Source organism: Lontra canadensis, unplaced genomic scaffold, assembly GCF_010015895.1.
Source record: "Lontra canadensis isolate GAN:19392208 unplaced genomic scaffold, GSC_riverotter_1.0 scaffold59, whole genome shotgun sequence".
NCBI classification, from domain to species: domain Eukaryota; kingdom Metazoa; phylum Chordata; class Mammalia; order Carnivora; family Mustelidae; genus Lontra; species Lontra canadensis.
In genome coordinates this window covers 5,571,997-5,588,727 of record NW_022631053.1, presented here as the reverse complement: position 1 = coordinate 5,588,727, position 16,731 = coordinate 5,571,997, and the positions used below count along the sequence as shown (strand labels likewise).

General features: G+C 58.8%; 1 protein-coding gene across 3 annotated transcripts; it reads left to right on the top strand.

Moving 5' to 3' along the window:
- The first annotated feature begins 3,353 nt into the window (after nucleotides 1-3,353).
- Nucleotides 3,354-16,731, top strand: CACNB3 (calcium voltage-gated channel auxiliary subunit beta 3). 3 transcript variants are annotated; one of them, XM_032876908.1, is made up of 13 exons: nucleotides 3,354-3,432; nucleotides 11,588-11,710; nucleotides 11,924-12,046; nucleotides 12,495-12,610; nucleotides 12,780-12,844; nucleotides 13,061-13,080; nucleotides 13,283-13,363; nucleotides 13,568-13,626; nucleotides 13,774-13,883; nucleotides 14,182-14,333; nucleotides 14,538-14,633; nucleotides 14,760-14,909; nucleotides 15,362-15,676. In XM_032876908.1, exons 1-13 carry the CDS (start codon nucleotides 3,427-3,429, stop codon nucleotides 15,674-15,676), a joined length of 1,416 nt encoding a protein of 471 aa, XP_032732799.1. In that variant the 5' UTR covers nucleotides 3,354-3,426. The 3 variants fall into 3 exon arrangements, with proteins under 3 accessions (XP_032732799.1, XP_032732798.1, XP_032732797.1); XM_032876907.1 differs by lacking the exon at nucleotides 3,354-3,432 and adding an exon at nucleotides 4,439-4,572; XM_032876906.1 differs by lacking the exon at nucleotides 3,354-3,432 and adding an exon at nucleotides 7,874-7,918 and having other exon boundaries at nucleotides 15,362-16,731.

Here is a 16,731-nt window from a genome sequence, read left to right as displayed (position 1 = left end):
CTGCACAGTCCCTGTGTTCCCAGCACCGGTACAGCCCTGCTCCCAGCAGCTCTGCACTCTCCATTCTCAGCAGGATGTCATTTCCCAGGGAGGGAGGGAGGGCTCTGCAGAGAGCATCCCCGAATGACCTAATACCCTTCCCGGTGCTGACTCCAGGTCAAAGAAGGATCCATACTCCTTCTGGCTCTGTGTTAGCCAGATGTGCATCGGCAGGCAGTCGCTGGGGTCAACTGCCTTCCAATCTCACTGCCCAATCTGGCTCCAGGGCAGCTGTCGACTCCCTCTGCCCTCCGGATTCCTGAGGAAGGGCCACAACTCTTTGCCAGCCGTCTTCCCTCCTCCCCAGGAGGCTTCTCCCCAGAGCTCGAGGCTGTACCTCCTCTTCTCTACCCAGTTCCCGCCTCTCCTTCATACCCCCATCCCTCATGCCCTTTGGAGCTGGTGAAGAAGCAGTGAGCAGCAGAGAGAAGAGATGGGGGACCCAAGGGGCAGCAGCTATGAGCGGTAAACATTATGCTCTCTTCAATAATTCATTCCATGTCCTCATTCTGAGCTTGCAATGGGTACCCCACTGGGATCTGTAAATTGAGAGGGGTGGCAGTCGCATGGGGCAGAGGGCTAGTGAGAATAAGCAGAAGGGTACCTTCTGAGCCTTCTTAAGGCCGCCTTTAGCCTCTTGCTGGCAGACCCTCCTCCTAAGGGATTCCCATGTCCCTTTTGTCCCAGACTTTTGAAAGCCCTGGGATGTTTCAGCTGCCCCTGCTTGGGGAACTCTCCTGGCAAAGGGCTCTGACCATTTAGGCCAGTAATCTGAGTCAAACATTTCAGAACACCTCCCAGGGATTCCCACCCTCACCCATCACTTCTCAACCCCAGCTTCCCTGGCTAACCTCTGATGTTTACAAAGCTCATAAACATGTGGGAATGAAGGAAGGATTTGAACTGGCCCCTTGGGGTGCACTGTGATTCAGAGTCCTAAAGTATTGAGGGTTTTGGCAAGAGAAGGAGAGAAAGTGAGGGAGGTCTAGGCCAGGCCCCCTTCCCCAGGCTACCCTAGGGATCCTGCTGTTAATGCCCCTTCCTCCACCTGCCACAGCCCTGCAGTTCTTTTCCTGTCCTAGCCTCTTTCCTCACTCCTGCTCATCCTGGGGAACGGGAATCACCAATCACACGCAGTGGATTTGGAGGGTAACTGAGATCTAAAACTAAAACCAACATATACCAAGCATGTGCCAGGTGCCAGGCTGAGCCAGACTCTGGGGAGCAAGAGAACCAAGAGAATGAGAGCAACGCTCCTCAGCCCTCTCACCTCCCCTCCTTCCTGGGTACAAGAAGGAAACCCCAAATCCACAGAGCAGTCACACTGCCTGTGCCAGAGCTGGCAAGAATTGGGTCTCCAAGCCATAGCTGAGAGCCCAGTCCCTCCAGAGAGGCCTGGTGTGGGAAGGAAGGTGTAGTCTTGCTGGGCACTGTCAGCAAGAAACCCTTCAGACATATTTATAGCAAATGCTGTGTCAGGGGATGGAGACTAGAAGTGCCTAGACGCATCAAATATCACCATGGGCCTAGAGGTGGAGGCCAGGGAGAGAAGAAAGAGGTTGCAGCAGAAGGGATCGAGGTGGGATGTTGGAGGAACTTCCCCAGAGTGGTAGGCAGAATTGGCAAGTGGGGATTCCCTGTGGCAGCTACCCCCATGGAGCTTTCTCAGAAGAGTTGGGAAGACCCTTTTTGGTCTCAATAGAATAGATATAAAGAGAATGTATCTGCACAAAAACTAGCCAGAAATGTGAGCAGAGGCCCAGCCAGATATGCCAAGGTCCCAAGGCCCTGGGAGTCTGGGAGGTCACAGAATATGGTGAGCTAACCCCAGAGAGATGGGTTAAAGGCTGTGTATGAGGTCCTGGGGGCCTGTACCTGGGAGCTGAGGACCTGAAGGGCCCAGCTAAGGCGTAGGTCCCAGAAGTGTGTCCAGTCTGGGGTCTCCCTTTAGCAAGGTGCCAGATACTGCGAGGTCAGAGCCACAGATGGGGGACCCAAAGCAGGCAGAGAGGGGAGCAAGAGGGTGTGGGGCCTGCACTGGGCCTGAGAGGGACAACCCTGCAAGTCATCTCACACAGAGGGGGTGGGACAGTTCCGGGGGCCTGCAGGCTGGGCTCCCAGCTCTAGTTCTGAGGTTCCTACCTTCTCTCTGTGGCAGAAGGGAGAGGGGTGTGGTCCAGCAGCTGGAGTGAAAATAAGAAAGAGTGAAGAGTGCAGAGTGGTCCCGAGTCACCTCAGAGTCCCTCTGATAGGCTCAGAGAGAAGTCATTGATATTTCTATTTTAAAATAAGGGGTGGAGAGAGAGATGGTGTTCTAGGCAGTAGGTTCTGGGAGAGTGGAGGTGGGGGGACCGGGAAAGCCAGGGACAATGCTTGCCTTGGCTGGCACTCCCACCACCCCCCTTTCCCATATGGAAACTTAAGCTGCCCCAAGGCTCAGAGGAGCTAGTCCATTAGCTGTGGTCAGCAGGGGTGTGGGGCGGGGTGGGGGGGGGCCTCTCCCTCCAGGTCTTATTGCCAAGTGAAAAGCAAAGCTCTGCTCCATCTATTAAAGCCAAAGAAACAAAACCTATTAAAAACAAACAAACAAACAAACAAAAACCGCCATGCACATTTTAATAACACACACGACCTCTTTGTCTCCTCTGAATAGTTGAAGCTGAGTAACTTGAGGGTAGGTGGTGGGTAGGAGATCCTTGGACCCCCGGACTAGACCACGGAGGGAGGGGAGGAGGTGCCCTCGAAAAGCACTTTCCAGGTTAAGTCCAGCCTGAGGAGGAGCTAGGGGTGGAGAGAGGAGAATTACTTCTCCCCTATTTAGCTCTTTCTGGAATGGGGGCAAGTGGAGGGTCAGCTGAGCAGAGAGGGAGAGAAGTCTTCCAAGATCCCCAGGGGATGGAAGGATTGGGGGAGTGGTTCCAGGATCCCCCCCCCCTCCAGGGAAAGGAATACAAAAGAAGGGCTGAGGAGGGCTGGTGGAGCGCCCTTGATCTTAAGGGGCAGAGTTTTAGGTGGTGTGAGGGGAAGTTAGGAACTCCTGTCACTCAGCATCAGGGCGTGTCTGTCTCCGCGAGGGATTCGGCCGCCCCCTCCCCTTTAGTCACTGTCTTTGGTATACACAAGAGTCCAGCCTGGGGGTGCTGGGGGTGTGGAGGGACCAATGAGAGGCTGATCCGCTTAGAAGGGTGCAGGAAGAGAGCCGGCTGGGGCTACACCCCCGTTCCCCCCTTCCCCCGCCAGAACTTGGGCTTGTCCTGTTTGACGTGCCCGCCCAAGGGGGTGGAGGGGGTACTGACCGGAGCAGCGGTCCCGCGACTCTGGACTCCCAGCATCCCAGGCCTGGCCGGGAAGCTGCTGGGCTCAGCGGGGACGCCCCTGGAGACCAATATGGAGGTAGGAGCTGTTTAAGGCCCCAGAGAAGCCAAGTGTCTCAAAGGAATCCTACGGGGGTGGAGATAGGGTGCAGCCTGGAGTTCCACCCCGGGGGTCCGACCAGATGGGACCGCAGTTCTTGGAAAGAGAAGGAGAGGGGTTCGTCCTAGACTTCGGTGGGGGGTCTGGCTGCGGGCTGCGCCCACTCCGCTCTGGCTAGCGCAGCGCCTCCTGCTGGCAGCGTGGGCCCCCAAGCTGCGCAACAGACTGGACCCCCCGGCGGGTGCCGCCACCTGGAGGGCGTGTGCGGCCACCGGGCGAGTGAGCCTAGGGGGCGCTGCAGGCAGCCGGGGAGGAGCCGCCTCGCCTCGCCCCGCGCCTTTGCGGGCTGATTCCCGAAGGGCCACAACCCGGCAGATAAGGGAGATCGAGAGACTCCCGGGCGCGCTGGAGACACAGGGTCAGGAACGGGTGGCAGCACGTGGCTTCCCCGGAACCCGGAGGGGGCGCCTTGCTGCGGGGGCCAGCGAGCCGCACTCGGGCATTCCTCCCTGCGCTCCTTTCCCCTGCTGAGGTCGGGGTGGAGCGCGGGCGTTTGGCTTCCTCGAGCGCTCGGAGCCGGGGTCTGGAGGGACCAGAATCTTCCGCCCAGACCTCCGTAATCCGGGCGAACCCGGAGCGACTCCCGCACTTCTGCCTGCGGCGGCAGGAGCTCCAGAGCCCCTACCTTTTCGGGGCGGGGGGCGGCTTGAGGAGGAAGGGGGAGGCAGAGAACGGAGGAGAGATGGGGGGGTGGAAGAACAGTGAGAGGCACGAAGATAAACGGAGAACGCGGGCCGCGGAGAGGAAGAAGAGATGTGTATGGAGAGAGCAGGACTGAAAGGCGACGGGAGAGGGAGAGTGACAGAGGCGGCGAGGAGGGGAGGGAGAAGGAGGGAAGGAGTGGGGGGGAGGGGGGAGGGAAGCCAGAGAGAGGGACGAGAGCCGGCGGCGAGCCAGGAGGGCGTGGGGCGAGGCCAGGCGTGCAGGCGGGAGCCAGTGTGCAGAGCGGCGGCCGGGTCCTGCTCCCGCCTCGGAGCCCCTGGCCCGGGGGAGGGGGAAAGGCCGCTAGCTCGGTCTATGTCTTTTTCTGACTCCAGTGCTACCTTCCTGCTGAATGAGGTAAACGCGGGGCCCCCTCCCCAGTGGGTGGGAGGAGAACCCCACTCCAAGCTAGGAAGACGGCCTTCATTTGGGGGAGACTGCAGTGATGGGGAGGGAGGAAGATCGAGGAGGTGAGGCTAAGGGTGGAAGAGGCGTGCAAGAAAGGAGGGAGCAACCAGAGCTGGGATTGGGACGGGAGGGGCAGACTGCCTGGGAAGCCAGAAAAGGGGCTAGACGAGAGGATGGAGATAAGAGGGATCCACCGAGCTCCCCTGGTGCCCCTCTCCAGGCTCCCTGAGGGCAGTCTAGCAGCTAGAATGCTAGGGTTTGGCTTGGTCTGGATCTTAAAGACTGCTGGGGAGAAGGACTTCCCAGAGGTACTAGCTCCTGACTCAGTTTCCCCACTCAATGCAGAGGGATTAGGATCTGTCCAGCTTCCTGGTACACTTACAGAAGAAGCTAGAATGTCTTCTGGAGGCTCTCAAGAACTCCAGCTCCCAAACCTGGCTGGTTATCCAGGCTTCCCTGCCTGCCTGCCCCCCAGCCCCCAATGTCCTGCATCCATGCCTTGGCTACCAGCCAGCTGCCAAGCTAACAGCTCTCTCCTAGAACGAAGAGAGCAGGAATCCTCTCCTCGAATCCTTTTTGTGCCATCTCCCTCGCCCCTTATGCTCAGCCACAGAAAAGAAAAGAGGTTAGGGCCCCATGGATGCTGACAGGCACATGTCTTGTTTCATGATAGGAAGCTGGCATGGCATGAGAACAGGAGCAGGCAGGTGTGGGTGAGGTGAGAAATGGAAGGGGGCATCGAGTAGCAACTCAGAGATAAGGAAAGAGAGCAGCTCTGAAGCTCCTACAAGACCCAAGGGATGGGCCCAGGTATGAAAAACTTGTATCCTCCCAGGGCGGTTGGCATGGCAACTCGTGCCTCAGAAACCGACTTAGACACCACTGTCCCAGATGGGGATGAAGACAAGGTGTGTGAGGAAGGAGTGAAGCTGATGGCAGATCTGCTGTGTTACCATAACCCCCCGGGACTCCCTGGTGATGGAAAGAGTCCCGAAAGGAGAGACCAGGAGAGAGTAGATTCAAGGGACAGGAAGGGAAGCAGATGTCTCAGCAGCTGTCTTCATTGGAATCATCTTCCAGTAGAGAGAGCGCCTGGAAGGCCCTATCCTTTCATGCCTCCTTTCTGCCCTTCTGGAAAAACAGAAGGAACTGAAGAGGCAGAGAATAAAAGAGGAAGATCTGAGGAATTCTAAGGAACTGGAAGAGGGCACGAAAGTGAAAAGAACAGTGTCTGGGAACCGGCACTGCCAAAGAATCCAATGTATAACCACCCCCAAAGGGTGCTGGACTCTGCAGAGGGAACTGAGACAGCCGGGTTCTCCCCCCGGCCGCCCCCCATCAGTTCTTGCCAGGCCGTAGGGCTCCAACAAAGTTGTCTGCCAAATCCAGCGGGAGAAGAAGCTAAGCAGAGCTGGGCTGCACCACTCACAGGGGTAGACAGACTAAAGGCAGACTAAAGATAGTCTTAAGATGAGGCCCCTTCTCTCCTTTCTTGGCAATGGAACATGAACAGGGGACATAAATGGGGCAGCCAATTGGGTTGGGTGGTCTTCCTCTCCCCTGAGCACAGTGCTTCCCCCTAGACCTCATCAGACCCTGTCAGTTTCCAACTTCTGTCTCCCCTATAGCTCAGGACGTTAAAGCAAGGAGCAGATTCCCAATTCACCCTTCTGGGTGTGAGAAACTGGGACTGGAGAAGGACTGAGCTCAAAGGGCTCCAAGTGTAACCCCCTTTCTATCTCACATCCCCAGAGGGGAGTGGTTGTGGTCTGGAAGGGCGGCAGGTAGGTAACCCAAATTCAAAGGAACAGTGTTGCTCAGGAGGTGGAAGAAAGGAGGAAGCTCAAATGGGTGGATCTTTGGGGAAGTTTACTCAAGATGAGGGCCGCGGCTCTGTCTCTCACCTCACAGCTTGGTGCTCCTGGGAAGGAGACTGGTACAGAGTGGCACTGGCTCCAACCCGGATACCGGCGACCCCAGCTCCATCCTTTCTCTAAGGACTTACACTAGTGATTCCGTCGTCTTGCCCTCCCCGGCGTCCTGACCCCATGTGGCCAGGATCCCCCCTTCTGTCCCAGCCCTGACAGTCCCCCTACCTCCACCCTCCGGTTTCTTTCCTCCTCCCCTTAGGCTCACCTAAAACAGCCCCTCCCTCCCCCAGTTCCCACGGATGCCTTGGCACCGCCTGGCTCAGTCCTTGCCAAGGAAGTGAGGAAGGGAACCCCCATCCTGGCCATACTAGGATGGAATCCGCTCGCGCAACAGGTGTGGAGCGGCCGGACCCAAAACCAATCCCTTTGCCCCGGTTGGGCGACAAGGCCCTTTGCTGCAGGATCCCAGCCCTGAGGGGGGCAAGCACCTGTTGGGGTAGGGGCTACTTTCACGGCATTGGCCAGGGGTCGCCAAACCCACTCCTCCCCGGGACCACTGCGGGGGTTTGCTTTCCGAGTGTCTGGACCGCGGGGGCCCAGACCCGCCGCCCTCTCACCTGGGGCCCCTCCCCCATTGGCCGCCCGTCCCCCGCCCCCGTCCCGGCTCTCGGATCTCCCCCCATCTCCCCAGTTTCCTGTCTCCCCCCGCCTTTCTCCCTCTGCCTCGACCCCTCCTTTCTCTGCCTCCTGCCTCCCCGCAATCGGCGCCCTCCGCTTTCTCGGCTCGGGTACCATCTCCGCGCCCCCTCCCCTCCCCCGCTCCAGCCCTTTGTTTCCCGGCGGAGTATTTCCTGGGTTGCTGAGCGTCTCTGTCTCCGCATCTCTCCTCGCCCCGCCTCCTCTGAGCCCGGATCCGCCCCACCCGCAGTCTCTCCTCCCCTTCCTCCCCGCCGCCCCTGTGCCCCATAGGTGCTTGGGGACCCACCTTCTCCCCGGCTGCGGCCGGCCACCCTCTCCCGGCCCGGTCTCGGGCTCCCCGGGTGGTCGGCGCCCCCCGCCGCCGCCCTCGCCAGCTGCCGGGGAGGGGGTCAGGTGGGCGGGCACTATTGTTGTAGGAGCCGGCGCCAGATTCCTCAGCCGCGCTCGGGGTGGGACCGGCAGGGTTTGGGGGGGTGGGGTGGGGGGAGCGTTGATTTGAGCTCCGAGCAGCTGGTCTTCGCGGCTCGCTCTCTCCTTCGCGCTCTCTCGCTCTCCGCCGCCGCCCGCAGGGCTGCGGGGCTCGGCGGCATCTCTCGGGCGCGGCCCGCTGTCCTCGCCCCTGCCTCCGGGCTGCCCCCGCCCCCGGCGCCGCGCGCTTCCCCCCCCACCCGGACTCCCCCATGTATGACGACTCCTACGTGCCCGGGTTTGAGGACTCGGAGGCGGTGAGTGCCCACGGTTAGGGTGGGGGTGGGGAAGTTGGGGTGACTCGTCTTCTCCCTTGCACCCTTCCCCAATTCAGGACTTTGACAAATGCCTCAGTGGAGGGCAGGGCGTGCAGGGCTTGGGGGGCGCTCCTGGAAAGTGGGGACATGGGTTTTCGTGCCCAGGGCTTCGCAGGACCCCAATTCTAGACCAAGGGGCATATAGGGTGTGTGCGAGGTGGGGGTAGTGGGGGAAAGGCTCAAGCAGGTGTCCAGAGCCCAGGACTGCAGGGTAGAGGGAGGAAGGGCTGGAGGCTGAGGGCACAGAGGCTGTAGAGAGGGCACACGCAGTGTCTCGAGTTCCCAAAGGAGGATTGAGGGGGGGTCGGAACACAGCAGCTACAGGAGAAGCTGGGGCTTTCTGGGGGAAGGACCATTCAGACCTCCTATGCTTCAAGGGAAGGACAAATTTAGAGAGCCTAGGAGAACATCCGAGAGTCAGGTCCCAGCCTCAGAAGGGTCATAAACTTGAGGACCTCCCTTATTCCCTTCTGCTCCCATCCCTGAGCATTGCCTTGTTTCCTCACCCCGTGTGGAGCCCAGCTTCTCTCCCAGGCTGGAAACTAGGCACCAGCACATGGGTGGGCCAGCTGACAGAGCCCCATCCATTCCACGCCTCCTGCTGAGGCCTCCTCAGAGCAGTGGGCTTCCTGAGCTCCTGCTCAGCATGGAGGGCCTGGGGGTGAGGCCAGAGGGGCTGAGGGCCTGGGGATGGAGAGGAAGCTCTTTGCTCAGAGAACTAGGCAACTGATAAATATTTAATTCTCCTCTTTGCTTTTATCTCCTGACCCACTGAGACAAATCAGCTCATTAGGCAGTGATTCCCGGAGCTCAGGGAGCAGAGAGAGTGCCTGGAAAGATGGGGCAAGGATGGGGAGCAGCTTCTTGGTCCCTTCCCTCAAAGCTCCTGCATGAAGGCCTCCTTTGGAGAGGACCCCTGGATGGCTTGGAAGAGGTCCCTGAGAGGGGTGGAGGGTCAAAAGAGCAGTGTTTGCGTTTTCTTCCATCTCTTGCTGCCAAGTCCAGGATACAGGAGTTCTAGGGTTCAGAGTAGACAGCTATCAGTCCTTTTCTGGGACTGGGCTCCTGCTGGGCCCAATTTCCCCACTGGGCCTCTGGGGCTAATTACATTGCAGCTAGAGCAGATGACTTGCAAGGCTCTGATGGACACCTCTTTCTGACAGTTGAAGGGACAGCTGGCATGGCCCAGGGTGCCAAGGTGAGCTTGCAGATGAACCTCTCCGAGGGGCTGGAGGGCCCTAGAAGGTTCCTTCCCAGCCCTGGTGAGATGGTAAGGGCTATTGCGAGGTAAAGACTGACATGTGACTGGTGTTGGGGCAGGCCTCTTGCCCCCTCGCTGGCTCGGCACCCCTTGCTGGTTCCCGGATCACCCTCCCCCCACTTCCCTTTCTCTTGCCTGGCTCCTTGCTCTCCCTGAGGCCCCCTTTGAAGCAGTAGGAGGGAGATCAGGCTCTAAATAAATCCACCGGCTCATCTCCCTCCTCTCCTTCCCCCGTGCCAGGCAAGAGTGGAGCGGCAGTCTGCCCACACACTCATCAGGCAAGGGGGGCAACACCAGGGCACTGTGCCAACTCCTGGCAGCTCCAGAAGTACTGAGCCTCTGGCTGTTTGGGCCTAACAGGGGGTAAGGGCAGCAAGACTTCTGAGCACACTCGGCAGGGCGGCCCCGGCCTCCCCGGTGGTACCCGCGCACGAAAGATGAGGGAGCTCTGAGGACTCGGGAATCATGGAGATGGGTTCCAGGCTGAGCACAACTCATTAAACATTCACGGGGTGATCCTGTCCTTCCCATCCTGAGGTGAGAGGCCAGGTGACCCAGATGGCCCAGGCAGGGACATTAAGATGATCAAATTAGGCCAAGAGACTGTGGGGCAGAGGGTAAAGGTCAGACTCCTCTTCTGGCATAAGCCTGCATCTGATGTATACTCATCCAAGTGAGCGGTCATCCTGCCTTGTCCCTTGCCTCCCTTCCCACTGGCCCCTGTTCACCTTAGTCAGCTGTCTCTTAGGGCTAAGACCCCCGCAAAGAGGTCCCCCCACTCCAGCTTCTTCCCCAGGGCTCAGCTGCTCTTTATCCTGCTGTCAAGCCAGCCTTATTTTGTTCTCGAGAGATGGGGAAGAGCAGGCCAACTCTAGTCCTCCGTAAAATGAAAGCTTTTTCTCCATTGTGCTAGCTTCATGCCTTCCATCTACCACAGACGTTGTCTTTAGCTGAGGCTCAGGGCCCTGGGCCGATAGCAAGCTGATCACTTCTTGCCGTTGGTGGGGCTGGGGCGGAGGGCATGGCGATATGTGTGTTTGTCTCCTCCGCTGAGAGTCTGGCTTCCGCGGCCTTCTGGAAGTGGTCATGCACGGTGGTCTTGAAGGAATGTTCCCCAGTCGGAGTACATTCTAAAATCCCTCCCCACCCCACCCCACACACATTGCCACATGGACCCCTTATCTAGGGCCCTATCTTCTCTCTGCCACCTGCACCTCAGAAATGATGGAAGTACCACGTCAGGCTTCTGATCATAAAGAGGTAGAAAACAACAGGTAGAAAGAGGTAGAAACCAAAACTTTGCCCTAGACTGGGGCAGGGAATCCCAGCCATCCTGACTTCTATCCTCCTGACCTGAGGTCCAGCTTCCCTTGCTCATTTGTGCATCTCCCTTGGGGCCTCCCTCATATTGAGCTCTGCAACACTCCAGATGTACCCTTTGCCCAAAGACCCTTCCTATGGGCAGGACTGAGGCTCTCCTGGCTCAGGTGACCAGAGACCCTGTTCTGACATCCCCAGGGTCCTCGGCTGGGTTGCTTAGCACTTACAGGTCCTTCCTCTAGGGCTGATATCCCCTTGGGGAAGGGCTGGGGAGATGTAGGCCAGATGGTAGGCGTGGCCGAGCCTCACTGGGGCCCAGGGAGACAGCTTTGTGTTTCCTTCTCAGTCTGTGTCTTGTTTGCTGCCCACACCTGGCCAGTTGCCCCAGCAGGTGTGAGAGGAAAGAAAGTGGGGGCAGGGAGAGTAGAGAGGAAGTGACTTCCAGGAGTTGGCGGCTCTGTGTCCTCCTCTTCACCCTGGAAGAGTGGGCACTGGGGGAGATGAGCTCTGAGGGGGTGGATGGCTCTATCCTGACACTCAGGACCAGTGCCATGCCAACCAGAGTCTCTCGACTGTTCCCGGCTGACTGTACCCATGCCACGCATTTTAAAGGGATAAGGTCCAGGCTGCTTTGCAGGCTGATGTGAGCAAGAAGGCTGGGTCCTTTAGATTCGGAATCATCTCCAATATATCATCTTCAGCACATCTCCCTTCACTCTGCCCCAGAGGCCAGGGTAGAGGGGAGGAAAGGGAGGAAAGAGGAAAGTGAAAGCTCTATTCAAGGCTGCAGTATTAATAGGCTTTGCCAGGAGGGGCCCAGATCTTAGCACATATGGATAGGGCTGGCTTTCCTGCAGCCCAGAGGCACTGGGCCCTTTTCAGGGAGATGGAAGGGACCATTGGGGCCCAGCCGCCGGTGTGGACGTGGACTGGCTAGGGTTAGTGGAGGCCCTGCTGTAGGGCTTAGAGGGTGCCTATAGTGCCCGTCACACCTGAGCCCAGGGGTCACAGCCTCTCCCCCATGCCAGGGTTCAGCCGATTCCTATACCAGCCGCCCATCTCTGGACTCAGACGTCTCCCTGGAGGAGGACCGGGAGAGTGCCCGGCGGGAAGTGGAGAGCCAGGCTCAGCAGCAGCTTGAAAGAGCCAAGGTATCAACTCGGGTGGGCGGCCAGGCCAGGCTGGGTGGAAACTTGGGCTTGGCCCTCAGTCCCCAGGGGTCAGTGAGCAGGATACTCATGCGTGTGCATGTGTGAGTGTCATGGGTGCTGTGTTGGGGCCTCCTTCCTGTACTGGTGGGGCACTGATGTTAGAAGGGGTGCTGTGAAGCCCCCCTCACTTGCACTGATGGCCCAATTCCCTAGCACAAACCTGTGGCGTTTGCTGTGAGGACCAATGTCAGCTACTGTGGCGTGCTGGACGAGGAGTGCCCAGTCCAGGGCTCTGGAGTCAACTTTGAGGCCAAAGATTTTCTGCACATTAAAGAGGTGACCAACTCCAATCCCAGAGAGAAGCCACCTAATTCCCCCGCTCTTGCCCTAGCTCCCATGCCTCTTACTTCAGTCTCAGTCCATAAACAAGTCCCCAGACTCTTCAGTTCTTACCCAGAACACACACCTATATGCCCTTCATATCTAAAACCCAATCCCCGGAGCCTCCATCCTTCTGAGACCTGGCTTGGGCCTCCATTTCTGAATGTGTAAAGCGAGCAGTTAGATGAGTTGCCTCTTAGGTCCCCTGTGACGTCAGGGATGCCTCCCACTGAAATCTTGGGTGGCTCAAACCTGGTTGCCCTTCCCTCTGGCACCTTCTCCTGCCCTACCTCCCTTCATGCTGCCTTCCTCAGACCAACTCTCTGAAAGCCTCCCTGGCTCCTTCACACTGAAGAGCCAGGACTGAGGCCTGGGTGCCTCCTCTCACCGCCCCTTCCCCCAGAAGTACAGCAATGACTGGTGGATCGGGAGGCTAGTGAAAGAGGGTGGGGACATCGCCTTCATCCCCAGCCCCCAGCGCCTGGAGAGCATCCGGCTCAAGCAGGAGCAGAAGGCCAGGTGAGAGCAGGGTTTGTGACTCTATGAACATAAACCCCTCGTATCCTGAAGCTGGCACACGTGCAGATATGCATGACACACATCCCTTCCTCACTAAGATGTAAGGAAATGTATACAACTATTAAGTAACATGTAGAACGTGCATACTAATTGGCCTCTCTGCTCTCAGGAGATCTGGGAACCCCTCCAGCCTGAGTGACATTGGCAACCGACGCTCCCCTCCTCCATCTCTAGGTAGCCTCCCCCTGACCCACTCATCTTGGGTAGGTGGGTGACTAAGACACAGGGGGGAGAGGGAGCAGTTCCCAGGAGAGCTGTGTGGGAAGGGGTTGGTGGAGGGACCAAAAGAGCTCAGAGAAACCGAGTGTCTCCCCTGGGGAAGGGAATACCATGCCCCCAGGGCCATTCCCCCTTCACCAACTTTAATCTTTTATTTCCTTTTCCAAAAAGCCAAGCAGAAGCAAAAGCAGGTGAGTCAAGGAAGGGACCTGGACTGGGGTGGTGGGGAGCTCATGGCTTATGGCTGTGGGGACAGGTTTTTGGGCAGTCGTTGGAAGGGCAGGAGAGCAGAGAAGGGAGGGAGCCCAGAACTTCCGAATCTGCCCTGCACCAGGGAGGCATAGGACAGGCGAGAGGGCCACGGCCCTGCTTGACCTCAGGTCAATTCTGCAGGCAGAACACGTTCCCCCGTATGACGTAGTGCCCTCCATGCGGCCTGTGGTGTTGGTGGGACCCTCTCTGAAAGGTTATGAGGTGAGAGAAGGTCCCTGTCGCCAAAGAGTTGCCTCTACCCAGCCTGCCACGGGAAGGTCTGAGGGATGGTGGGAGTGGGTGTTCTCTCTTCATCAGTTCTGCGTGTGGAGGGGGGCAGGCTCTAGGGCCATGCCTAGGGATGCTGCCTCTCTCTGAGAGGGCTCCCAGTCAGTCGCATGCCTTTCCCCTCCCCCTCCCACCCAGGTCACAGACATGATGCAGAAGGCTCTCTTCGACTTCCTCAAACATAGGTTTGATGGCAGGTGAGCTGCTCTGGCGTCAGGCGGCATCTCCTTCCAGGTGCCTGTAGCAAGGTCTCCTCTAAAGAGAAAGTTAGTGGGACCTGGGTAAGGAGAGGCCTGAGGCCTGAAATTTAGAGGGGGGCTGTGATTCTCCACCCCCCACCCCAGGATCTCCATCACCCGTGTCACAGCAGACCTCTCACTGGCAAAGCGGTCCGTGCTCAACAATCCGGGCAAGAGGACCATCATCGAGCGCTCCTCTGCCCGCTCCAGCATTGGTGAGAAGCCCCGGTCTCCTGCTTCTCAGCCCGCTCAAGTATTCCTGAGACCCTTCCTCCCACCTTTCTCTTCCTGGCACCTCGCAGTCCTGCGCAGCCTCTCTGCCTGCCCCAGGACTGACGAGAACCACCCCAGTCAGCCCGGTTCCCTGTTTCTCTTCCTGCCCGGGGCCTTGAGGAATACCCTGTCCCTCCCGTTCCTTCCCATCTACCATCCCGGAGACCCCGCGGCCCCGCTGGAGGAAAACGTAGGTGTGGCCCTAAGGTGAGCGTTTTGGCTTGCTTGCCCCCTCCACAGCGGAAGTCCAGAGCGAGATCGAGCGCATATTCGAGCTGGCCAAATCCCTGCAGCTGGTAGTGCTGGATGCCGACACCATCAACCACCCGGCGCAGCTGGCCAAGACCTCACTGGCCCCCATCATCGTCTTTGTCAAAGTGTCCTCCCCAAAGGTACGTCAGTGGTGGCTGCGGCGGAGGCCCACGGGGCTGCCCAGCTGTCATGCGGTGCTGCTCTACCTGGTCCCTGCCCGAGGGCTCCTGCATTCCCTTCCCCTGCTGCCCCCTCCTGATGGCCCTCACCTGCTTCCGATACCGTATCCCAAGTGGCGAGACAGGCCCCAGGACTGGGCCCAGCTCTGCCCATTCCAACCTTAGGTCCTCCAGCGCCTCATCCGCTCCCGGGGCAAGTCACAGATGAAGCATCTGACCGTACAGATGATGGCTTACGATAAGCTGGTCCAGTGCCCACCAGTGAGTGCCTGTGCCAGCGACTGCTGCGCCCACTCCTGCTTCTCCAGGGCCAGGGAAGTGCTGGAGATGGGTGGGGGGCTGCTACTGAGAGGAAGCCAAGCTCACTGCTTTCCCTCTCCTTCCCAGGAGTCATTTGATGTGATTCTAGATGAGAACCAGCTGGAGGACGCCTGTGAGCACCTGGCGGAGTACCTAGAGGTCTACTGGAGGGCCACCCACCACCCAGCTCCTGGCCCTGGGCTTCTGGGCCCTCCTAGTGCCATCCCCGGACTTCAGGTACCCATTTCCAGTGGGCACAGGTGTTCAGGCTAAGCCAGCCAAAGCACTGCCCCCTCCTGGCCCAGAGAACTGTCCTTGGCCTCCAGCTCGAGGGCCAAAGGATCAGAGAACTCAGCTCTGCTGTACAGAGCTGGAGCAGATGGGCAAAGGAACTTCCTGATGAGAGGGAAGAAATCAAGGAGATGGGTAATCTGAGGTTACTGTTCTGAGCTTGGAAGAAACATACTCCTTCTCTTAGTCTGTCTTGAAGGCAGAGCCTGAATTCTGCAGGAGTCCAAAGCTGGTTTTCCGTGTCTCAAGTGGAAGCTGCTTCTCCTTCCTTGGACCATTTCCTATATCCGGGAACTGAGGGTTGAGAGGGGGAGACTCCCCACTCCCACCCTGCTAGAGGTGGGGGGCGCCTAGGTGAGGTCGACCCCATCTACTTAGAGCTGTTGTGTTGCCCCCAGAACCAGCAGCTGCTGGGGGAGCGCGGCGAGGAGCACTCCCCCCTGGAGAGGGACAGCTTGATGCCTTCAGATGAGGCCAGCGAGAGCTCCCGCCAAGCCTGGACAGGCTCTTCACAGCGCAGCTCCCGCCACCTGGAGGAGGACTATGCCGACGCCTACCAGGACCTGTACCAGCCGCACCGCCAACACACCTCGGGGCTGCCTAGTGCTAACGGGCATGACCCCCAAGACCGACTCCTCGCCCAGGACTCGGAGCACAACCACAATGACCGGAACTGGCAGCGCAACCGGCCCTGGCCCAAGGATAGCTACTGACCACCTCCCGCTGCCCTCCCCTGGTGGGCGCAGGCACAACTGACTGGGGGGCCCACTCCAGGCAGGTTGGAGGTAGACTGGCAGTAGGCTGGCACTAGGTTCAGCCCCCACAACCCCCTGCCCAGCCCCAGCTCCAGGGCTGCCTGTGGTCCCAAGGTTCTGGGAGAAGCAGGGAGCCCCCTTACCTCCTGGGCACAGTGACCCCCCCTAGGCTCCCATTCCAGGTACTAGCTGTGTGTGCTGCACCCCTGGCACCTTCCTCTCCTGCACAAAAAGCTGCCCCACTGGGCAGTGCCCTCAGGCCAGGATCCCCTTCACAGGGGCCTTCCCACCAGACTCAGGGAAGGGATGCCCCCTCCAAGGGACAAGAGGGTGGGGGTGTGGACAGCATGGCATGCGGCAGAAACAAGGTCCCTGAGCGGGCACGAGTCCTAATGGTCAAGGGACTCAGGGGTTGTGCTTTGGGGTTCGAGGTCCTCCACTCACCTCACTACCACACATTAGAAACGAGACAATCAGAGCCCAACAAGGTGACACTCCTGTCCGTCGTCAGCTGGAGTGGGGCACCCACACACGAGGCTGGAGCAGCAGGCAGGCGAGGCTGGGGCCAGTAGCTCCCCAGCAGATCTCTTCACCTGCCAGGAAAGCTTCTTGACATCTGCCAGCACCAGAGACCGGAGCATGGTCAAGCCCAGCGGGTGGCGGGCAGGAGCCAAGCTGGGTTGAGGTTTTGGGAAGGGAGGGCGTGTATAGCGGAGGACGTATGGAACAGCTTCGGGGGCCTCCATGTCCCCCTCATTCTTTTGCTCTTGCATCCTGTCCTTTCTGTTCTTGGCCCTCATGCCTCCTGGGGAATATGGGCCCAACTTTATTTGCTGATTCATAGCTGCTGCTTGTTAAGTTAGGGTTAGGTGGGGAGAGAGGGACACAGTGGACAGCCCCCAGAGGCCCTGTCTAACCAACTACCCTTGCCTTATGGCTCTAGTGTGTGACCTACAGAGCATGTTCCACAAGATCCCCACCTCACTGTCATCACTAATAAACACCATGCACAG